Source organism: Oryzias latipes, chromosome 14 (genome assembly GCF_053564925.1).
Source record: "Oryzias latipes strain Hd-rR chromosome 14, Olatipes_Hd-rR_3.1".
In the NCBI taxonomy this organism is placed as follows: Eukaryota; Metazoa; Chordata; class Actinopteri; order Beloniformes; family Adrianichthyidae; genus Oryzias; species Oryzias latipes.
Window position 1 is genome coordinate 1070570 of NC_136250.1, and position 25491 is coordinate 1096060.

The 25491-nt window shown below is 42.8% G+C and overlaps 1 protein-coding gene across 1 annotated transcript in view; it reads left to right on the forward strand.

Moving 5' to 3' along the window:
• Positions 1–13559: 13559 nt before the first annotated feature.
• ntm (neurotrimin) overlaps positions 13560–25491 on the forward strand; it is a 137308-nt gene continuing 125376 nt past the window's right edge. The window contains exon 1 of the mRNA XM_078931043.1: positions 13560–13734. Coding sequence (XP_078787169.1) covers positions 13671–13734 — 64 coding nt within the window. The 5' untranslated portion in view covers positions 13560–13670. The remainder of the gene's footprint in view (positions 13735–25491) is intronic.

The window sequence follows — 25491 nt, forward strand, 5'->3', positions numbered from 1 at the left end:
AAACCAGTTTAGAGCCAAACGTCTTTTTTTTTTTTTATTTACAGTGTATTTCTTAACTCAACTAGTTGATGTTGAAAAAATATGCTTGCATGGACGTTACGACAGAGTACATCGGTCCCTAGAAATGTTATTAAACGTAAATATTAAACATCAGACGATCTTATTTTACGAGATTTTTTTTCCAAGGGAAAAAAAAGAAATTGCGTCACATGACCCCACATCAGCCCACAGATATGATGGAAAAGATCAGACATTGTACACAGCATTTAGACTTGTAGTGTGAATACTTTAACATGTAAAAGAATATTGAATAAAACAAATCGCTAAGTAAATTTAGAGAACTCTCCAGTCCGTTCCTGAACAACATTCTTCCTGTTTGTTTAAATGTCCTTCAAAGTCGCAACAACACAGCATGAAACCTATACACGGATCCGTAGAAATGTAAATAAAAATAATTAATAAATAGCAACGTACCTTTTTACGAGATCTTCTATATGAAAAAATAGAAACTCAGGTCACGTCACGTGACCCACATCAGCCCGCATATATTTATGGAAAAGATCAAACGCCTTCAGATCCTTTGAGGAAAAGTTGAACGTAACAAACTACGAACTGCATGTCTGCAATGAATGGATATTACGAAAATAAAGGGGATATATACTGCTAGAAATGTTTTCAAAAATAAATTAGTCCACAATCACTCCTATTTTATTGCATTTTCTGCGGAAAAAAAGAGAATCGAATTAGTCACGTGACCCACGCACACGTCTGCAGATATGAATGAAAGTTAACGTGTTTCTCCAACGTAACAGAGCCTTTAGGAGAAAAAGTTGAACGAAACAAGCAAACTACAAACTGTATGTCCAAAATGAAAACATATTTTAAAAGAAAATGGTATATTTCTCACTAGAAATGTTGTCAAAATAAAAATTAGTCCTCAAAATATCTTATTTTATGGGATATTCCACCGAAAAATGAACGTGCATCCGCCATGTTTTTTGCTCACGGCAGGCCAAACCTCCAAAGTCACGTGATCCTGAGAAGGCTCGTGGAAAATGAATAGAAAAATGAAACGTATCCGCCTCACAGTTTGGAGGGCGTTTTTGTAAAACTCTCACGCATTTCCATTTGGACAAATGTAGCTACTACACATTTTAGGATGAGACCGGGTTGGCCATTAATACAAATAACAAATGGCTTTAGTTTGTCGCAGGAATATATAATATAATTTGGACCCTTTTTTGAAACAAACCACATAACTTTAAAACTGGTGTAACCCTTGTGCTATCCGAGGCACTTTAACATTGGGTCATCTAGACCCATTAGACAGTGCGCTGAACCTTTTTTCTTCAGTGATTTGTGATCTTCACTGGTGTCCATGGATTACATGAAATCTTTCCACCTTTATCCACCTTTGTCATGATAGGGAGAACACGTCAATGGAAGGCGGGGGGGTCATCTAAGATAGCACAAGGGTTAAGATGAAGTTCAGAAATGATGTAATTGTGACGGTAAGCAAGCAAGCTGCAATCTCTTTGTAGACAAATCAAAAAGCAAAATAAAACTCAATTAGCTCATGTAATGCCATTTCCAGGTAACTTGGGAACATGGGAACAACTAACAACAAACCACAAGGCCCTGATGGCTTTCCTGCTGAGTTTTATAAAGAATTTTGTGAGCAGCTATTAATAGTGTCAACTCTGTCTCTGGTGGCTTTGAGTCCGAGTGGAGCTCCAAAGACACAAGCAAGCGCTCAGAACCCCCACTTGACAAGAAAATGGGTTCGATGAAATAGGGGGGGATTTTGTTGCCAAATTTTTCTTCTTGTATCTTCAACAGAAATTCATTAATGTTAACACATAAAAGAGTTTTACAAAAGTCTTGCCCAAAGGCCCTCACTGGGTGAGTTAATTGCTTCCCATTGTAACTATAAAATGGTCATATTTATCAAGGAAAGCCAATCACTGCCACCTAACATGAACTCAGCCAACATAATCCTTCTTCTAAAATCAGACAAAGATGACCATACTCTCGCTAGATCGTTACTCATAGCGCGGGCCGCATTACCAGGGCTAACCCAGTTAGCACCCAAGCGCCTTCCAAGCAGCCGGAACACAGAGAGGGTTTGTACCGGTTGGGAGGAAGCATAAATGGTAAATGGTGTATACTTATTTAGCGCTTTTCTACCTACAAGGCCCAAAGCGCTTTACAGTCACAGACCCATTCACCCAGTCACACACACATTTACACACACACTGGTGGTGGCTCCGCTGCCGAACACAGGCGCCCACCCACCACCTGAGGCAAGGTGGGGTTCAGTGTCTTGCCAAAGGACGCATTGACTCATGGGCGTGCAAGGCGGGAATTGAACCTGCAATCTTACGATCATGGGTCGACAGCCCTACCACTGCAGAGAGCAGAGCACCCGAGACTCCAATCCACTTTATTTATATAGCACATTTCTCAAACAGGCAGTTTCCAAAGTGCTGTACAGTGACCAAAAACCAGACAAAAGATTACCAAACAAAATAAAAACAAAGTACAAAAGTAAAGTGGATAAAAATAAAATAAAAACAAGGTAAAAACAAGATAAAAACACAGATAAATATACTGCTTACTTAAATTATTTTTTTTATCAGAAACTGGTTTGTTTGTATTTTATAAAATGTACCTACATGTTTCAGTGGAATACCTTCCGCCTTCGTCAGGGTCGTCATCAGGTGGTGGTCTGTGACGTCTGTAACCCTTCTGCTATCCTAGGCACTTTAACGTTGGGAGTTGGGTCATCTTGACCCACTAGATAGTGCTCTGAAACTTTTTTGTTCAATGATTTGTGTTTTTCACTGGTGTCTATGGATTACTTGAAATCTTTCCCCCTTTATCCAGCTTTGTCATGGTAGGAATAACACGTCAATGTAAGGGGGGGGTCATCTAAGATAGCACAAGGGTTAAAAACAGATGATTGTATTATTGTATGATTTAAGTACACAGTATAATTTATAGACACAATGAACCTCTTTGATTCACAGATAAATATAGATTAAAAAAATAATACAGATAAAAACACAGAGGACCACACAACTCATGCAGTGTTAAAAGCTAGAGAGTAAAAATGCATTTTAAGACGGGATTTAAAACACTCCACAGAGGGCGCTGTTCTTACATGCAATGGCAGAGCGTTCCACAGCTTAGGGCCGACAACAGAGAACGCTCTGTCTCCCCTCATTTTGAGCCTCGTCATGGGCTCCACAAGCTGGAGCTGGCCCTCTGACCTCAGAGCACGAGCTGGTTTATAAATCTGAATGAGGTCAGAGATGTATTTTGGAGCCAGTCCATGTAGAGCTTTAAAAACAAACAATACAATTTTAAAATAATCCTAAAATTAACAGGAAGCCAGTGCAAAGACGCAAGAATAGGTGTGATGTGCTCATATTTTTTGGTTCCTGTTAAAAGTCGTGCAGCAGAGTTCTGGACTAACTGCAACCGGGAAAGTGCCTTATGGGAAACCCCAGTGTAAAGTGCATTGCAGTAGTCCAGTCGTGAAGAGATAAAAGCGTGCACGACCTGCTCAAAAATCTTAAAAGATAAAAAGGGTTTAACTTTAGATACAAGCCACAAATGATAAAAACTTGATTTTAAAACGCCATTTATTTGTTTATCAAATTTAAAATCACTGTCCACGATGACGCCAAGGTTGGTGACTGTGGGCCTCACATGATGCTGAATGGGCTCCAAGTCAAGATTGGCTTTGGGTCCAAATATTATGACCTCTGTTTTCTCCTCATTAAGTTTTAAAAAGTTCTGGGCCAACCAATCTTTGACGTCCCCCAGACAGTTAAGTAAGGGTGTCAGTGGGCTGCTTCCATTATTTTTAACAATGGGCATGTACAGTTGACAGTCATCTGCATAAAAATGATTTGACAAGCCATGCTTCTTAAAAATTTCAGCTAAAGGAAGCAGGTATAAAGAAAAAAGTGCAGGGCCTAAAATTGAACCCTGGGGAACTCCAGAAAGTATTGGAGTAGAGGAAGAAGTGGAGTCCCCCAGCCTAACTATAAAGGACCGCTCAGAGAGGTAAGATTTAAACCAGTTCAGGGCAGTTCCCCTAACTCCCACCCAATATTCAAGGCGGTTTAAAAGAGTTGTGTGATCCACTGTGTCAAAAGCAGCAGTCAAGTCTAAAAGTACTAAAATAGCAGAATTACCAGAGTCTGTGATTAAATAAAGATCATTAAAAACTTTCAAAAGAGCAGACTCTGTGCTATGAAATGTCTTGTAGCCTGACTGAAAAGTGTCTAAAATCCCACTATCATCCAAATAAAGTTGCAGATGTGCCATTACACACTTTCCAAAATTTTAGTCACCAATGGCAGCTTTGAAATTGGTCGATAGTTGGCCAAGCATGTTGGATCCAGACCCGGCTTTTTAAGTAGAGGTTCAACAACAGCTTTTTTGCAGAAGGTTTGGACAAGACCTGATGACAGGCTGCTATTGACGATCTCTGTGACTAAAGTGCTAAGTGTGCCCAAACCTGTTTAAAAAAGCAAGGTGGGACTGGATCCAAGGGAGAAGATGTTGCTTTTAACTTATTAACAATCCCAGTCAGTTCAGACCCTGACACCGACTTAAATTGGGTAAAACCAACAGAGTCCTGCACCAGAGGAGATTTTAAGAATGAAGTGCATGGGGAAATATTTGCCCTAATAGCAGCTACCTTGTTGTTAATAAAGAAAAAAAAACTTTCCACCATTTCATTTGTCATCTGTAGAGTGGAAGATGGATTGGGGTTAAAAACAGAACCAATAGTTTTAAAAAGAATGTGGGGCTTTGTTACATTTTCTAAAACCAAGCTGGATAAATACTTAGCTTTTTCGGCCTTAATGGTATCTTGGTATTTCCTCCAACTGTCTTTAAGAATGTCATGTGAGACCCGCAGGTGATCCTTTTTCCATTTGTGCTCTGCTCTACGGCACAGACGCCGAGCGTCCCGCGTAATTTCATTGAGCCATGGCTCCAGCTTCCGTTTCTGGTGAGTGGCTGTTAATGGAGCATCTGAGTCTAAGACTTTGCTGCATGTTGAAATAAAAGAATTCATCAACTCTTCTGTGCCACTGACTGCATGAGGACAATCGTGAGACAGCATTGATGCATTGAAGAGAGGAGGGAAAGTAGAAGCGGTCTCAGTTCTAATGGGGCGACTCAGACGAACGGGACCAGAGACTTTCACATTGTGGTGCATATTGAAAGCAAACATAACAGGACTATGGTCCGATAATACATTGGCACCCACCGAGATATTGTCCACTGGAAAACCATATGATAGCACAAGGTCCAAAGTATGTCCACGTATGTGAGTGGGAGCAGTGACATGCTGTGTTAAATTAAAAGCCTTGACTAAGTTTGGAAAGTCTTTCACCATTGGCTTTAAAGGGCAACAAACATGTACATTCAAGTCCCCAACAACCAACAGTTTGTCATATTGAGTCAGCATATCGGCCAAGAAGTTTGAAAATTCCTCAATAAAGTTCATGTTGGGCTTAGGTGGCCTGTACACAACAGCGCATAATATTGGGTGTGCCTGCCGGAGCTCAAAGCAGCTCAGTTCAAATGAGGAGAAAGACGCAGGAGATAAAATCTTGAGATCAAAACCGTTCTTCAGGACCGTGGCTAGGCCTGCGCCACGACCTGTGGTCCGTGGAGCATTAATAAAAGTGCAGTCAGGGGGTAAAAGCTCCAAAAAGTTGACTGACTCACCGGTGTTGATCCACATTTGATCCACGTTTCCGTCAAAAACAACAAATCAAGTCCCTCGGACTTGAAAAAATCTTGCAAAGCAAAAGTCTTATTTCCAATAGACCTTGCATTCAGAAGAGCACAGTTAATTGAAATCACCCCCGTCGCTGAAGCTGCCCGGCTGAGGTTACCTGGGATGACTCGACCTGAAGCCCGGAAGGAGCGGCTCGGGCGCAACGTGCAGACCACCTCCAGCTGTCCAACTATGGGTTGCAGCCAAACGCCGACAGGAAAAGACGTGCGCCGAGAGAGATACCGCTTGTAGCAGTCCATATAATCCAGAGGAATTGAGGAGGGACACAACATGCCCACTGAACGTGACAGCCAGGCTTTCAGTTCCACAAGTCGACCAGATCGTACTCCACAGCGTTTGCGCTTTTTGGGGATCAGCGCCTTGATGCGGAGGAAACAGTCTGGCACATTTGCCGACAGGTAGAATGAGTCTGACGTGGGTTTGGTGTTGTAAAGTATGCATGAGTCAAAGTTTTTTCTAATGTTTAACAACTCCTCGCGATTATACACCAGAAGAGACTCGATGGTCCTCGTGAAAATAGTAAAAAACAAAATATTATACAATAAACTGAGCAGAGCCAAACGGCGAACCAGCCACCCCGGCTACATGACATCATAATGATTAAACTTAGCTCCAACAGGATGACTATGTTAGACTGAATGAAGCACCCCCCCCCCCCCCCCCACCACCACCTCCAATAACTATCAGAAATCCAGGATTTCAGGGAAAGGAAGTGGTTTGGCAGTATTATCACAGTCTAGCTTACTTCTCAGCCCTAAAATTAAAAATGTTTATGACTCCTTTGAAAGCATCATATTTTCTATAAATCACCCAAACAGGAAGACTCGAAAACCAGTTTTATTCATAATTATTTATCACCCCCCCGGGCCCATATTCAGAATTTTTAACTGAGTTTTCCGACTTCCTATCGATTATTGTTTTAGATTCTGATCAAATTTTAATAATAGAGGATTTTAATATTCACGTTGATGACCCCAGTGACTGTCTAGGAAATGCTTTTGCAGCTTTATTAGACGATGTTGGTTTCACCCAACCCATCGATGCGCACGGCCAGGTCGATCAAGTGTGAATGAACCCACTCACTGTCACAAGCACACCATGGACCTTGTTCTAACCCATTGTATAGAGATCACCCAGCTGAGTGTCCTTCCTCTTAACCCCATCATTTCTGATCACTTTATGATTACCTTCCAGTTTACATTAGAACATGCTACTGCCCCAGTGAATAAGAAACAGCTTAGAAGAACCTTATCTGACCGTTCTGTGGGACTACTTTCTATTCTGGTCCTGTTAGACCTCACCACAGTACGGAAACTGCACCAGTTAGAGTCTCTAATGACTTGTTATTGGCCTCAGAAAAGGGACTACTTTCTATTCTGGTCCTGTTGGACCTCAGTGCAGCCTTTGACACTATCGACCACAGTATTTTACTCCATAGATTAGAGCATAGATCTGCTCTCCAGCAGTTTAAATCCTATCTGTTCGATAGATATCAGTTTGTTAATGTAAATGGACATTCCTCTCAGTGCACTCGAGTTGGCTACGGAGTCCCACAGGGCTAAGTTTTAGGACCGATCCTGTTTACGCTTTATTTGCTACCCCTAGGAAACATAGTCAGGAAACACAGCATTAATTTTCATTGTTATGCCGACGATACGCAGTTGTATTTATCCATGAAACCTGACCAGAATGACCAGATAGAGAAACTGAATGCCTGCATCAGTGACATCAAGACCTGGATGACAATTAATTACCTCCTCTTGAACCCAGAAAAAACTGAGGTCATTATACTTGGTCCTAAAAACCTCAGAGATGCTCTGTCTGCTCAGATGGTCTCCCTGGATGGCATAAGTATAGCCCCCAATTCCACAGTTAGAAACCTTGGGGTTTTATTTGACCAGGATTTATCATTTAAGGCTCACATATCTCAGGCGTGTAAAACTGCATTTTTTTCAACTGTGCAATGTAGCTAAGATCAGAAATATACTTTCTAAGAGTGATGCTAAAAAACTTATCCATCACTGCCAGCAAGCAGCAGATGTCCTTTTAGCTCCCTACCCGCCAATTTTAACTTCGCCTTAGACATTTACAATTACCAGAGAACTTTTTGAAAATGAAATGTCAAATACCATTTTCTTTATCATTATAATTAAGTGACAGAATAAGCGATGTTGAAGAAGAAATAGAAAAAGCGGTTTGGCAGATTGTTTTTTTCTTCTTCATTTTGAGTCAACAAATGCATCTTCATTTTGAAAATGAAGAAGCATTTCTGGTATTGACGTATTTTTAATTATGCTATAGAAAAACTTCCATAGAGAACATCCAAACTCCACACAGAACGGTCCCAGCCGGGACTCCAACCGAGGCCTTCTCACTGTGAGGCAAGAAACACTAACCACTGCGCCATCGTGCAGCAGGGTCACATCTGGAAATTTTCATGGGGGCCATCAGCCATTAGCTATATTTTCAAAATTCATTCTACTAAAAGGAGTAAAAAAGCCTTTAGAAAAGTAACAGAGTTAAATGCCTACTGATATATTTTGATTTATTTTGTTTCTATTTAGTGCTTAGCTGTGTCTGCTTGGGGTGTTCGGCTCTTCACTGGGAGATAATGAAAAAAAGTCAAATCAGTTGTTCTGAAATAATAATAATGATACCGTTCCATGGTAAATATTAATTATATCTGTAGACATTTCTATTTAGAATAATAAACATGAAACAGTTTTATTATTAGGGCAACATAATTCTAACTTCACCTGTTGGTCCAGGAACAGGTCGAGGTCCTTTTGCTAAGTTCTGCTTTGTTTCTCAGACCAATGATGCTGACTGTCCCTCGTCTGTTGCCGTCTCATCTTCCGCACTATCTTCTGTCTTTCATGCTAGCTGAGGATGATGCTGCTCTGTCTCATCTTCCTCCTCCTCACTACTTCTCTGTTTCTCCCCTAACATCTCTTTCTCTCCTTCTGCTGTACTTTTCTTCTTAAAATGAGAATGTATGTACTTTTCTTCGTTCTCGGAAAAATTGACATAACATACTGTTACGGCTCGTAACCAGAAAGGACCCAGGAGCAGGAAGGACTCGAATCCAAGGAGTTTGGAAGTCAAAAATTTTTAATAACCAACATACTCCTAACCAAGTGAGAACAGACAGGACTAAACAGGACACTGCGACAACAGAACCACAAAGACAGAAGCTTAAATAACCAAACACAATAATTGAAAATAGTGAACAGCTAATAAGCCTGGTGAGAACACAGAGGGAGGAGGGGGGAATGCAGCTGGCAGCTGAGGGTCCGTGGCAAACGAAGCTTGACGGCCACAGGGTTGATGATTCCAACAATAGGATACGGTCCGATGTAGCGAGGCATGAGCTTACGTGAACCCCCTTTCAGTGGGACGTCCATGGAGGAGAGCCATACTTTATCTCCCACCTTTTACATGGGAGCAGCAGTTCTCCGGCGTTTAGCAACTCCTGTAAACCTCTCCTGGTTCCTTAACAGCTTGTGCCGAAAACTCTCCCAGACTTGTCGGCAGCGCCGTACAAATGCTGCAGGACCCGAAACAGTAGCTTTCTGCTCTTGGTGTGGAAAGAGGGGTGGTTGGTAACCATAGGCTGCCTGAAAGGGTAAAAAACCAGTGGTATTGACGATTGAGTTGTGAGAGTATTCTGCCCAGGGTAGTTGAGATGACCAGGTGTTGGGGTTCTTAGAGCATATAGCCCGTAGAGTGGTCTCGAGATCCTGGTTGAACCTCTCCACCTGGCCGTTGGTCTGAGGGTGGAAACCAGAGCTTGAACTGACCTTAACAATTTACAGAACTCCTTCCAAAAGGAAGCTATAAACTGATGTCCTCGATCCGAGACTATGTTCTGCGGACAGCCATGCAGACGGAACACATGTTGCGAAACTAAAACTGCCAATTCCTTGGCTGATGATGACGAATGCCCCCATTTCAGGACCGACTGTCGTAGATGAGAAGGGACATACAGACACTCTGTGGGACAACCAGATGGGATGCTAGTGGGGTCTGGAACCGAAGCTTTGACTCTGCGCTCCAAAGACCACCGGGTAGCCCCCAAAACCAGACGAGAGGGGAACAATGGTGCTGGATGTAGAAGACTCCCCTCCTTCCTCTCTCTGATAAACACGGGACAAAGCGTCAGGCTTGGTATTTTTGCTGCTAGGCCGATAAGAGAGAGTAAAGTTGAAGCGGTCGAAAAACAAGGCCCACCGCGCCTGGCGAGGGTTTAAACGCTTGGCAGTCCGGATATACTCCAGGTTTTTGTGGTCAGTCCACACCAGAAATGGTCTTTCAGCCCCCTCCAGCCAGTGACGCCACTCCTCAAGAGCCTGTTTGACGGCAAGTAGATCTCTGTTCCCAATGTCGTAGTTTCTTTCTGCAGGAGTGAGCTTGCAGGAGAAAAATGCGCAGGGATGAACTTTATTATCAGACGCTCTCTGAGACAAAACAGCCCCCACTCCTGTCTCAGACGCATCCACCTCCACAATGAATTGTTTGGAGGTGTCAGGCTGAGTTAAGATGGGAGCTGTAGAGAAACGTCTTTTCAGCTCGGTAAATGCCCTATCTGCCCCCTCGTCCCAGATAAAACGTACCTTAGCTGATGTTAGTCTGTGGAGGGGTGCAGCCACGCGAATCTTGCTGAACACTGCACCAAGGTCATGATAAGCAGGAGAACCCGAACTGAGATCTAGAGGTTCAGAAAGAGGTTTCTGAAGTGAGGAACGAACAGAGGCAGCTTTTGTACAATTTGGCAGACAGTAAGAACTCCAGGACAACACACGTCCTGAAGTCCAGTCAATATGAGGTGTGTGTCTACACAACCAGGGAAAACCCAATATCACTTGAGGTTTCAGAGAGTTCACTACATAAAACCTCATGAGTTCAGAGTGGTTTCCTGACACAGTCACCTTAACATTCACAGTACGTGCTGTAACAGTGTGAATAATGGACCCGTTTATGGCATGGATGAGAAGGGCAGGAGACAGAGCCTCAACAGGAATCCTAAGTCTGCTTACCACCTCCTGTGAGATCAGATCTCCATCTGAACCAGAGTCAATCAGTGTTTCAAGCTCCTCCTGAGCTCCTTTATAAGCCACCATGCTCCCGGTAGGTGGTCGGGTGGGGGGAGAAAAAGAAGAAACGCGGGTCACCAGGTCCCTCCTAGCGGCTGAACCCTGGGGCTTTCCTGGACGGTTGTGGATGAAGTGACCAGACTGCCCACAGTACAAACACAGTCCCCCTCTCATACGGTGCCGACGTTCTGCAGGAGTTAGACGACCTGAACCCAGGTGCATGGTCTCTGGGGGAGGAGTGGAAACCTGTTGTGGAGCCAGGTGGCTGGATCGGAGCGGTGGGAACTCCACAGGAAGCGGCGGACAGGAAGTGCTGCTTTGCGGCTGTGGGCCCCGCTCCCTCATCCTCCGATCGATGCGCACGGCCAGGTCGATCAGCTCCTCTAGATCCTCCGGAATCTCCCTCGCTGCCAGCTCGTCTTTGAGCGCGCTGCAGAGGCCCTGAAGAAAGACGTCCACCAGCTCCTCCTTCAACCAGCGGGTGCTTGCAGCCAGGATACGGAAATCCACCGCGTAATCCGAGACGCTGCAAACTCCTTGCTGGAGACGGAGAAGCTCTGAAGCGGCTACTCGCTGGGGTGTGCTAGGATTAAACACCCTGAGAAGTTGGGTGGAAAATGTCCGGAAGGAGCGGCACAGTTCAGCTCCGCGAGCCCACTCCAACAACCCCCATCGCTTAGCTCGGCCCGTCAGGAAGCTCAAAGCAAACGCCACCTTGCTCTGCTCAGAGGGGAAATCGCTCGGATTGAAGTCAAAATGAAGGCGGCAGGAAGTAAGGAACACCTGGCAGTCCTCAGCAGTTCCCCCAAACGACTCAGGATGGCCCAGTTGGATCTTTCGTAGCGGAGACGGAGAAGCCTGCTCCAATCTGGCGAGGCGGTCATGGAGCTGCTGCATACCAGACATGCAGCTGCGCATCTCGTGAGTCAGGTCAGACAGCACGGCTCCTGTAGGACCACTTTCCGTGGATGAACCAGGTAAGACTCTAGATTGCAAACCTCCCGCTGGGTCTGTCATGGTTGCAGTGTAATGTTACGGCTCGTAACCAGAAAGGACCCAGGAGCAGGAAGGACTCGAATCCAAGGAGTTTGGAAGTCAAGCTATTGATGTCTGCGCACGCAAAGGCAGCAGGGTGTGGGCCCCTCCCCTCCCCCCATTTGTTTATTAAAGTACTTAGGATTTTGGAGGATTTTTACTGTTGGTGTTGCACTAAATTAGAAAAATGCTAAATATTTTTGGAGTAATCCCAGTGATGAGTTCTGTAATTTAGTTTTCTTTCTTCAAACTTTTATTTTTCAATTTTTGTCAATAACCACATACACAACAAGACAGTACATAAAAAGGACATAATCAAAAGCAAACAAGCAAAGAGGAGAGCCAGCCTCTATATCCCAGCAATATGGGAAAAAGAAATAATATATATGCATAAGTAAATAAGTAATTTAGTTTTTAATGTTTTATGAGACCTAAACATGAATTTCACAATAGCAGGTTTTTAAATAATCAAATCTCTCTGATAGGTTTCACAAAGACTCACACAGGACCAGAGACACACACAGGAACAAAGAGTCACACAGGACCAAGACACACACAGGACCAGAGACACACAGGACCAAAGAGTCACACAGGACAAAGACACACACAGGACCAAAGAGTCACACAGGACCAAGACACACACAGGACCAAAGACTCACACAGGACCAAAGACACACACAGGACCAGAGACACACACTGGACCAGAGACACACACAGGACCAAAGACACACACAGGACCAAAGACAGAACATCACACACCAAGCAGAAATTAACTTGTTGCTAAAAATGATTTCAGGAGTTGAGCTCTAAGAAAATTACAAAACAAAAATTACAAAAGAACAAAGAAAACAGAATTATTTGATTTATTATTTTTAATTATTAATATTTCCTGGCTTTGTTCATATATGCATAATTTTGACAGAATGTATTTATTATTCTGGATTAATATTCCTTTCTGTTTTTATTCATATTTATGTTTAAAAAGTTTAAGTTTTAAGGTCTAAAAGTTTAGCTTTAGTGTGTTCAATAAAAGTTTATCTTGTTCTGCCTGCAACCTAAAGTGTGTTTTGGATTTAGGCCCCCTCTGCAACTGAGTTTGACCCCCCTGTAATACGAGTCTAGAAAATTCATGCATTTCTTGTGTAAAATGAGCAAGTAAAGTAGGGCACACAAAAGGATGTCATCAAATTGTTTGTGTGTGTGTGTGTGTGTGGGGGGGGGGGGGGGTTAGCAAACAGGTCCTGTGGCGCCCTTCATACTTAGTGCCCATAAAATAGTCCTCAGTCTCAAAGAGGTTGGTGACCCCTGACTTATAGTAACTGGTGGGGTGGCCCCGGGGGTGGCCATGTGTCGGCCTCCACTGGTCAGGAGGGTTAAGAAAAGGCTGCCAGCTGGAAAACACAAGACGCAGACCCTCCTAAGAAACTGTAGAAAGAATTAAGTGGCATCAGGACAGGAACTGGGTTCTTTTTTACTTCAAAATAAAAGTCCCAGGAGTTTTAGCGAAGCAGGAACACGGAATTGTGACAGCATCTTTTACTTAGACATCACACGACGGAAGTCTGTGTCTTGCTCCCGCTGTGCTGCAGAAATCACCTCTACGGTGATCCTCTCACTCAGGCAGAAGAGGATTTTCGTCACTGGATGCTTGACAGAACAGGAGAGTTTGGAGAATTTCTCTGCGAGGACAGCCTCAGACCGTCAGACTTGTGAAGATGAAGAGTCCTCTGTGCTGGGCTGTGCTGACTGCCATGATGATTGTCCTGGTGATGGAGCAAGGTAAGTCATAGACGTGGATCCGAGCTGTTCTCCACTCATGTATCTGTTCTGTTGTCCATAGTTAGGGCTGCAATGAGGAGCGCTGCTGCCGCCGAGGCTTTCCACCGACACCGATTCTTTATACCGGCTGCGCATGCAGTCAAATGAGCAGCAACCGCATGCTTTCTCCTTCACAGAAGAGGAGAAATCATCTAACTGTCCCCTGGATGGGAGTTGATTGTTAATCCAAAGTGACTGGCGGTCAGGTTAATCCATGTGTGAAGACAGCAGGGCTCCAATGTTGGAGATTAGAACCTGCAGCAGCTCAGCCTTCTTTAGATCTGACATTCAAGATTTAGTCCAACCGTTGCCTGAAGTTTGGGAAAGTATGAAAAATAGTGAAAGCATTTCTAGCATATGCATGTTAAATGTGTTCTTCCTCATCTGAGATCTGTTCTAAGCGCATAATGAGATGAGAGTTTAGAAAAGCTTAACTTTCTAAGTCCTTCTCTCCCCCTGAAGCTATTTCAACTGCTTGTATTAACATGTGGCTTTAGTTGAAGCACTTAGTTGTTCACAAAATTACCGGTAGTCAAATGGAAGGCAAGGTTTTCTTGACCGCACCTTTAAATGTGTGTTGGTTATGTACTGTAACAAATGCATGTTTGGGTCTTCTCTGGGCTAAACTAGCTCTGTTAGGTCAGCTGTGGGATTGTAGCACACAGTACAGCAACTCGTGTAACTTTAGTCGTCTCACTCTTTTCTTCATTTGCCTATTAAATTTGCTGTTGTGAAGAGGTTTTCACTTGTGGTCTTTACAGTTTGGGCAATTTTTTCCTAGTTAGCTTTTTAGTCATAAAGTGTTACGATCCTGTCTTTTTGATTAAGGGGTGGTAAAAAGGAAGCCTGTGTGATATTTTAAGGGCAGGGCAGTGCAAGCCCACTCTAGAAAAATGGTCAAGCAAGTACCTTTTTTAGTAATTAGATCCATGTTCTTTATGGAGCTGGGCAATATAGCCAAAAACTTAAATCTTTGATTTTTTTCACACCAAATTCTTTTTTTTTTTTGTTTAATCGATTTGTTTTTTCTCTCCTATTACTTTCTTTAACAAAAATTAAAAATGACAACATATATTTAACAAACACTATTTTATTTTAACATCTTTGGAAATATGCTTGAATAAAAAGTTCAACTAAATACACGCTGTAAAAATGTTTGCAGAACAATGCAGCAGATGTTTTGTGAGCTACCACTAGCTTGAGCACCTCATAAAGAGGAATACTAGAACACACTTGACAGAGTGTCTGTTTCTGTTCTCTGACTTCAGAATTAAAGACAGAATCCTCCAAACAGCATGGAAAAAGCAGGACGTGGCATACGAGGAACAACAGATTTTCTTTGACCAGGACTACACCGCAGATGTGCAAAAGAAACGCAAACTAGTGCGAGAGGTGATTAAACAGCTGCAAGATAAAAAAATGAAAGCCCAATCCCATTTCCTGCACAGCTGAAAATCCACCTGCAATCTGGCATCAAAACCTTTGCCACCCACGCAGATGCAGCCCCGACCCTCCGAGAGATGGGAATTTTTGTGAAAGATGAGCAATGGGAAGGTTTCCAGAAAGCCCCTGATGCGCCATAACTTGAACACCACGCAAACTTCAAAGACATCGGGTCTCACAATGAGCAACGCAAACTTGGACATTTTGCTTAGAGATGGAAAATAATCTACACCTATCAGAAAAGTATCCCTGTGGTTAGGGGGGTCAAAAAAGAATACTACCAGCGTATTCTCTGCGTGTCGTAAAAGGCGACTAAAAGGGACGGAGCGAGAGGACTGGGAATCCTCTCCCCTGTAACTATATTCCTAACTACGGACAGGGCAGAGTTGGGAAGGGGAGATTACCTCCTCAACCCCTTAAGATTGGGTTGTTGAATGTATCGTTGAATTGGGTGTAGTACGGACGGAAGCAAAAGAGATCTGATTGGAAGGATGTTTGGAAGGCGGAGAATGAGCGTGTTAGCACTGAGTGAGACAAAGATGAAAAGGAAGGGGGAGTGTGTGTTTGGAAGTGTGAGTGGGAGGATGTCTGGTGTAGAGAGCGGGAGAGCAAGAGAAGGTGTGGGTTTGCTGGTGAGCTGTGAAGTGAGACGACGTGAGGTTGAATGGAAGGAGGTTTCACCAAGACTGATGTGGGTGAAAGTGAAATTTCTGAAGGAGTTGTGGGTGTTCGTGAGTGCATATGGTCCTGGCAGTGAGAGGAATGAAGAGGAGAGAGTGACCTTCTGAAATGACTTGGATGAGTGTTTGCAAGGATTTGGAGCAAATGTGAATGTAGTGCTGATGGGAGATCTGAATGCTAGAGTGGGTGATGAGAAAATTGAGGGTGTTGTTGGCATGCATGGTGTTCCTGGAAAGAATGATAATGGTGAGAGACTGATAGGAATGTGCACTGAAAGAGAGATGGTAATTGGGAATACAAAGAAAGAGATCCATAAGTATACGTGGGTGAGGCAGAGTAGTGGAAGAGTGATTGATAAAGCACTGATGGATTATGTGGTGGTTTCAAAGGTTGCATGTAGTAGATTGCTGGATGTAAGTGTGAGGAGGCGAGAGAGTGGAGGTATGCCTGATCACTATTTGGTGGAAGGAAGGTTGTGTGTGGGTATGCCATGGGTGAGATCGAGAAAGAGTGGAGAGGCAAGAGAAGTTCTGAGAGTGAGTGTTTTGAAGAACAGAGAGAAAATGTGTGAGCATCAGAAGGAATTAGGTGGCAAGTGGAATATGGTGAAGGAGCAAATGGTTGTTGGAGTGGAGGAAGAATGGCAACAGTTCAAAAGTGCAGTGGTTGGAAGTGCAGAGGAAGTGTGTGGTGTGAGACGTGTTGGGGGTGGTGTAAGAAAGGGAAGTGAATGGTAGTGCGAGGATGTAAAGTTGGCTGTAGCTGAGAAGAGATGTGCGTACGAATTATGGCTGCAGAGAAAGGACAGGGAGTCATATGAGTGTTATAAGGAGAAGAAAAGGGATGCTAAGAGAGCTGTGCGTGAGGCAAGAGCGGCTGCGGACGAAAGGTGGGGCAGACAGTTGACTGATAATTTTCGAGAGAACAAGAAAATGTTTTGGAAGGAGGTGAAAAGGGTGCGAAAGGGAGTGTCTGGGAGGGAGGAGAAAGTAAAAACAGAGGATGGAAGGATGTTGAATGAGGGGAATGCAGTAAGAAAAAGGTGGGCGGAGTATTTTGAGAGGCTGCTGAATGTGGAGGAAGATCGGGATGCTGTGATTGGGATGGATGGAAGGGAAAGTAGACTGAATGTATTGGGAGAGTTGAATGAATCGTTGATCAGGGGAGAGGAAGTTGAGCAAGCTGTGGGAAAGTTGAAAGTAGGAAAAGCTGCAGGTGTGGATGGGTGTGCTGTTGAATGCCTGAAGTGTGGTGGAGCGATCATGATTGAGTGGTTAGTGAGATTGTTGAATGTGTGTTTTGCAAATGGGCAGGTGCCGCTTGATTGGATGAGTGCGTGTGTGGTTCCCCTGTACAAGGGTAAGGGTGATAAGTATGAATGTGGTAGTTTTAGGGGTATTAGTCTGCTGAGTGTTGTAGGCAAAGTGTATGGGAGAGTGCTGATTAATAGGGTAGTGGAGGGAACTGAGTGTATGATTGGTGAAGAGCAGTGTGGTTTCAGGAGAGGTAGATGGGGTGTGGATCAGGTGTTTGTTGTGAGACAGGTGTGTGAAAAGGTTTTGGCTAAGGGGAGGGAGGTGTTTTGGGCATTCATGGATTTAGAGAAGGCGTATGATAGGATTGATAGAGAGGCGTTGTGGGTTGTGTTGAGTATGTATGGTATTGATGGTAGATTGTTGGAAGGTGTGAAGAGTTTTTATAGAAACAGTAGAGCGTGTGTGAGAGTGGGAAATAGCATGAGTGAGTGGTTTCCTGTGAGGGTTGGCCTGCGTCAGGGATGGGTGATGTCTCCGTGGTTGTTTAACGTGTATATGGATGGTGTGGTAAAAGAGGTGAATGAAAGGGTGTAGGGTACGGGTGTGAGCATGATAAATACTGACGTCAGCGAATGGAGTGTGAATCAGTTACTGTTTGCAGATGATACTGCACTAGTGGCTGACTCAGAAGAGAACTTGGCACGTCTGGTTGAGGAGTTTGGAAGGGTGTGCGACAGAAGAAAGTTGAGAGTGAATGTGGAAAAGAGTAAGGTGATGAGGTGTATGAGGTTAAAGGGTGAACGTAGATTGAATGTGGCATTAAATGGGGAGTTGTTGGAAGAGGTAGAGTGTTTTCAGTATTTGGGGTCGTGTGTCTGTGTGGATGGTGGAATGGGGGGAGAGGTAGAGTTTAGAATGAATGAAGTACGAAAGATATGGGGTGGAATGAAGAGAGTGTTTGAATGTAGGTCACTGGGAAAGGATGCGAAAAGGAGATTGTATGAGGGTGTGGTGGTGCCTGCAGCGTTATATGGGGCTTAAACATGGAGTCTGAAAGTGGCGGAAAAGAGGAAGTTGAATGTAGTTGAGATGAGATGTTTGAGGAGTATGTGTGGTGTGACGCGTATGGATCGTGTGAGAAATGAAGTTATCTGAGAGAGAACTGGTGTGATGCGAGAGTTGGCCTATAGAGCAGAGCAAAAGGCACTGGGATGGTTTGGACATGTTGAAAGAATGGAAAGGGAGCGTTTGGTGAAAAGGGTATATGAATCTGATGTGAGTGGAGTGAGAATGAGAGGAAGACCGCGAATGGGATGGACAGAGGGTGTAAAAAGAGCGCTGAATGCAAGAGGGATGACTGTGGTGCAGGGGAGAGAGGTTGCTCAGGACAGGGATGGGTGGAGAGAGTTTGTGTATGAATGAATGGATGGGTGTGGTAGAGGTCTGGTCTTGGGATGAAGCGGCAAGGGGAAACCACCCTTGGCTGAGGCCCTGCTGTGGAGGTGCCCACACTGGAGTGTGCAGCTGATCCTGGTGCAGTGTGGTGTGGCGTAGACTAGGCCTTAGACCAGTCTCACAGACACACACACACACACACACACACACCCACACACACACACACACCCACACACGCACACCCACACACACACGCACACACACACACTGAAGGAGGAGGGTTTGGGGAAGAGAAGGAGGGAGTTAAAATTGTGTGCCCTGTCTAGGCTACCCCACCTTGGTGGGACATAGCCTTGGTATATACATACATACATACATCAGAAAAGTAAGCAGATTTGTCATTCCAAGTGTCTGGATCCTTTGTTTAACAGATAACCTTTTAAAATAAGGATACACTGATGAAAATAAGAAAACCAGGTTTAAAACGGACTGTATTTCCTCAGTAGGAATGAGTGAACGGGTATCTGGCTGATTTGAAGTTTACTTTGGGTTGGTGCAAATAGAGTTAAACTGATAGTGGGAGGGACTTTCCCATCTGACTGGAGTTTTTCCTCTTCCTTTGTTTCACCCAAACCCTCATTTTGTACTCCATTTTCGCTTTATTTTTATCCCTTTAAGCGACTCTAGTTTGTAGGGGTGTAACGGTACAGGTAGTTGAACTGAATTTCGGTACAGCAATTTCCGTTCGGTTCACTTTTGTAGCGTGAAGTGAAACCGAAAGGAAGATCCGCCTTCGACCCTGGAGAGGATCTCCCCTGTGACCACATTCAGAAACATCATTGCAGAAAAGGTTCCACAGGTATTAGGTGACAGAGATGGCAGTTAGCATGTCAACAGTAGCAGCATGGCTAATGCAAAAAGTTTGTCAGGCCAATGTTAAGTATCCAAAGGTTTTGGCTAGTTGTAATATTTTATATAGAATATCACCTACATAGGTCAATTTTATTTAAAGTTATATAAAAACAATAAATGCATTTTGCAAGAAATTTTTTTCTGCCTTTCTGTACCGAAAAAATACCAAAAATGTTCAGAACCTAGCCCTGTGAAATTCTCAATCTAACCATATTGAAATTTTAGGGTACCGTTACACCCCTACTAGTTTAGCTGATCACTTTCAGATAGTTGCAGCACATTGTGCATTTTTGGAGAGTTTTTTTTTTTGTCACCACTCTCAACTGTTAACATTAGAACTCATAATAGACTCATTCTTTTATTTTTATTCTGGTTTGGAAGTCAAGTTTAAGTTCTTTTTAGTTACAGAGTCTTGTTCTTATGTCATATTGTACAGTCTTATGCCGTGTTTCAAAGGTTCTATGAGGGCAGTAGAAAAATATAAGACACAAGTTAGGCAAATCGTCTAGTTTCTAAAGTTGTCCACGCCATGCATAAAAAAAAAAAAGGTTCAGGATCCAAAAGAAATAGCAGAGGCCTTTGGATTATTCCACAAGAATTTGCATAAAGACTCTAAGACTTAAATAGAAACAGAGGCTTTTCTTACCAACCTGCACCTAACTTCTTATTTAAAGATGAATATCTTAATATGATAAAAGATATCTTGAAAATGGAAGTTAGAGAAGCCATAAAAAAAGTATAGAACAACAAATCCCCAGGAACCGATAGACTCCCCGGCGAATTCTACAAATGTGTAATTGATGAACTTTCACCAATACTAACCCATGTTTAGAGCTGTGACGGTGTGATCCAAAGATCACTGAGGTAATGAACCAGCAGGGGGGGCAGTGTCGAGGTTAACCGCAACACCCCCCCCCCCCCCCAACAACAAAATCCCACGGTGGCCGTGTTGCAAATGAATACAATTACAATGCAGTATTCTTTATTAACAAATAACAGTAACTAATAACTATTTAGCTAATGAACTAACTATGTAAGTGTAGAATGACTATGTGTATGTGTGTCAGCGCGCTGAGTGTGTAGGAGGAAGGAGTACACACGTGCGTGTTGATTTTTCTGCAGTGGACCGCTCTAGCTGCATGTGAGCCTTCACCTGTGCTCTCTGGTACAGACATCTTCTCAGAATATTATATATTGCCCAGTAATAAACGAGACTGCAGACACTTTGTCACCTTTCCGTTAGCCATGAAGCCTGAAACCCATGAAAAAAACATGTAGTGATATTCATCAAAATCTAACAGTTCGCGCTCATGTTTGGTGTTACAGAGTGAAATACAAATAAATTCAATTTTATTTGTATAGCCCAAATTCACAACAACAGTCGTCTCAATGAGCTTCGTATGGGTAAATGAAAAAGTGAAACATGAACTCAAAAGGATCATGAATACATAGAATTCAATAGTAAAATACTAAACAGAACTAACAAACTGACTAAGCTATACTGGCATCCCTGCCCTTAGACCCCCCTTCGCAGTTAGGAAAAAGCCTTGTTCCTCCCTGGAGCAATCGTGGGCCGGGTGGGTGGCTGCCTGGAGTGCGGAGCGGGTATCCATTGGGGGGTCATGGTCTTACCCCTCCTATTATCACCCTCTTACCCCCCCTCTCTCTAACGGCCCTCTCTCTTCTTCCCTTCTTTCCTTTTCTGTCCGGTCCAACACCAAAGATTTTCAAACATGGTTGAAATTAATAAAGTTTGGCCTCAATTATAAAAGGGGTTTATTCAGTCATACCTTTGGTTCGTCTGAAGATTAATAACCCATGTTGTTAAAGTAAAATATTTCCAACACAAGAGGCCCTCAGCTCTCATCTGCCTGCCCATCTGTTGGACAGGACAAGTAAAAAAAAAAAAAAAAAAGTACGTTCTAGGCGGCCGCCAAATAAATCCACAAATTAGCCGCGGCACTGAATAATCCGCAGGGCTGTAAGCGCAGGAAAAAAGTAGCGGCTTATAGTCCGGAATTTACGGTAATTAAAAAGGAAAAAAAGGTTTTTACTGGATATTATTCACAATCTAAGTTTAAAGAGGCTGATCAGAAAACTCTGATGACCCAGCATTCTAGTAACATTTAGTTTTCTAGCATTCTAGTAACACACAACGCATCACATCTGGAGACCTGAAAGAAGCTTTAAATCTGATCTGTGCGTAAATATGGTTTTGCGTGTGTGTATCCGGCAATTGGCATGTACCATTGTAAGATTTGTATGTGTAGAAGCCGTATTGAATTCATAGTTAGTTTTGAGCTGCATTCATTTCAAGGTGTGCATGTGTAAATTGTATTCTGTATTTTTTTGTACTTTGTACATTTTTTATATTAGTTTTTTAAATTAGTGTACATGTGAATACTCAATTGAACGAACACACAGTTACACACAAAATGTATTCTATCGGTTGCAAATCAAGAACTACGCACGCGCACATAGGGTTAAGATTTCTCTCCATAGAATATGAATTTATTGAAATAGATTCCTACTGGTATAGAGGATGTTTCCCACATTAGGCATTTGACAAATATACATTAACCTGTTTTACTGCTTCTGCCCTCTTGGTGGCAGAAATGTTTTGGTGTAGTTCTCAGACTTTTGTGTTGACTTGTACTTTTTTAACAGGATAAACATAAGCTTTGTTTAGCTTGGCATACCTGTTGTGTTTATGTGCAATAAGTTGAAGTTTATTGCAGAAGATGACAGGAATTCTTCTAATTGGGATTTTATGACAACATATTAGAAAAGCATAGAAGCAAATATGCAGTTCTCCTTTGGATACCAAAGTAGAGTTTTTACTGCTAATGTCTTTCTAATTTATCCTTTAGGTCAGGGGTCGGGAACCTTTTTTGCCAAGAGAGCCATAAACGCCACATATTTTTAAATGTAATTTCGAAAGAGCCATGCAATAATGTAGTGTCCCTTTACCACAGTGAGGCACGGAGACTTAACCTTTTTTAAGGTTCTTTATTCTGGTTACTGCAGACCGCAACGAACGCCGTACAATTAATTCAGCAACTCCTGAATCTCTCCCGCCGAGACAAGAGCGCTTCTCCCAACTTTATATTCCCTCACTGCCGCGTCAGCCCTCCCATTTCCCTTATTCGGCCCATAGCTGAACCCCATTGGTCCAAATTACCTAACAACAGGCTGAGCGACAGAACTGAGGGCCAATCAGATCTCTGCTTGATACGTTTAATGAACTCCAGAACTTTTAATGCGACCCAACAGCCACCCAGTCCAAGTCAGTCCACGATCATATGTTTAAAACTAAATATACAAGTGAATGTGTGCATTTGATGTAATTTCAACATTTTTAAAGTACAATAAGTCTGTGGATTCTTTTTAATAACATTGTTATGCTGTTGCTGATAAATGATGAGTATTTCTCGTGGTAGTTTTGCTGATGGTCTAGTCTGGTTGATCCGTGGTGAGTTTCTGCTTCACGCAGGCGTTGAGACTCTAAACGTGATCTTAGGTTGGTATGAATGTTCTTTAGATGTGACAAAGACTGCTCACATGCAGACCTGGAGCCAAACACACACTCACACGCCGCAGTGAGAGACGGGCAGCGGGTTTTACGTTTTTACAATCCCAGCGCGATTCACCTGCTGCCGGTCCCCACAACCCCTCACCCCCACCCTCTGCTTTTTTCCTCACACATCCCGTCCCCGCAACTGCGCGCTCTTTCTCAGAGACGGGAGCGCGCAGTTTTAGGCACGGCAATTCACAGGTTTCCAGCTGGTACAAACTCTGTGAAATAATAGATCATAGTTAAGTGATAGAGCTGGCGCAGATTTTTCTCTCTAAGCACCGCTACTACTGCGCGCCTCTGGCATCGCATCGCGCCCGAGAAGGACTGGTCTAATGAAAAAAAAAGTATAATTAAAGATTTCTCTGCGAGCCACATGTGATCATTAAAAGAGCCATATATGGCACGCGAGCCATAGGTTCCCGACCCCTGCTTTAGGTGCTTCAAGTGGAGAGGAAATGGTTGCTGCTGTTTCTAATGCACATTTTCAGCAATGCATTAGTGACCCTAAGCCTGACAAACTGCTGCTACTGGTCTTGAGATTTGGTTTCAAGTATTATTCATAAGTTATTAGGGGTGTCACGATTCTCCAAATCCTCGATTCGATTGCATTTTCGATTCTAAGATCACGGTTCGATTCGATTCTCGATTTTTACATTCATTCTTTTTAAAGCACAGATTGTCATTTTTTAAACTAGACTTTAATGCAATAGAATATCTGACCTTTGTATGCAGTGTACCACACTACATTGTCAAATTTAAAACTTTTATTAAAAACATAATGTTACAATAACTTATATCTGAGTCAATTGAAAACTTAAAATAAACTGCCATCCAGTTTCTCTTTTGTAAGTGCAGTCTTCTTCACAAAAGATGACATTCAAGTTCACAACAAAACAACCAAAAACAAGAAAACAGACGTGTCCATAGTCTCTGAACAATTAAGTGTCTTAAAGTATTTCTGAACAGATGAACATATACCGCAGTGATAACTACTTTTTATCACCTGAGAATGATGATTGTGTTTTTTCATTCTTTCATGTTCTTCCTAAAGATGGATATGTTGTTTAGAGCTGCTCTTTCAGTTGTCAAAAACATTAACATTTTTTATAATAAAACAACACAAGACAACTGTAACAATTTTGCAGTTCTTCTTAAAGAGGAATATGGAAAAAGAACTGCTAAAATATTAACTATTTACATTTCTATGGGCAGACGACAAATGTGATTTTTTTTTTATATTTTCATGTTCTTTTTTCTTCAATGATTTGTGATCTTCACTGGTGTCCATGGATTACATGAAATCTTTCCATCTTTATCCACCTTTGTCATGGTAGGGAGAACATGTCAATGGAAGGGGGGGTCATCTAAGATAGCACAAGGGTTAAGAAAATGAGAATAGTCACAGAAAACACAGTTGTTTAAGGTAATGAACAGGCAGAAATTATATTTAAGTGTGACAACAAGAAGCAGAAAGCATATTGTGATTAGTCCTATTCCTGAAATATTATGAATGTGAAGGAAAAAAAAAAAACTACTTTACAGAATAAGATGGTTATTTTATCACATTAGACTAAATGCATCACATACCTGTGTGGGGTGCTCTTGCAAAATTTTCTCCTCCAGACAATTAAAGATCTCATTCCGAGATTTGTCATCCAGGTGGGGTAAAGTCTTAAACCTAGGATCCAAGGCAGTGCTCTCATTCAGGAACTGTTGAAGTCTTGGGTCTGAATACCTCTCTTCAAAGTTTGCCTCTATAGCAGATTTAACATCCTTTACAATTGTGGAATTTGTGTCACTGTGTTTCATAGATGTCAGGATGGTGTGTTGTAGGGGCATGATCATAGACACAGTAGGCTGCTGTTCGGAACTCATCAAGGTTGTGACTGTTTTCAGGGGCTTCAGTACCTGACATACATCTTCCAGAACAGTGACATTTTGATCAGAGAGGGTGATAAAGTCTTTGGCATTTTTTTCTGCAAGTGCAGAATAGACAGCAGCTTGTTGCTCTAAATAGCGTGTGATCATGTCATAGCTGGAGTTCCACCTTGTAATGAACTCTTGAACCAGCTTGTGAGGAGGAAGCTGAAGCATGTCTTGTTTGACTTTAAGCTGGCTGTGTTTAAAAAGTGACCACCCTCCTGACTCTGCCCAAAAGACGGGAAATCTGGTTTACTCCCAACCCCTTCTGGGAGGCCAGATTCCCAGTGTGGGCTAAACATCCAATGTGTGGTGACAATCTTGCTGCATTTGAGGCATTGACAATGTTCTTAGCATTATCAGTTGTCACAGGCATGGTTGAGTTTTGTCTGTCCAACTTCCGTTCCACTACCATTTCCCTCAGCACTTCTGCTAAATGTTCACTTGTGTGTGCTCCATTTATCGGGCCAGTTTGAAGGACTGGATTTTGAATTTCCCAGTCATCATTAATGTAATGTTCTGTGACAGTCATGA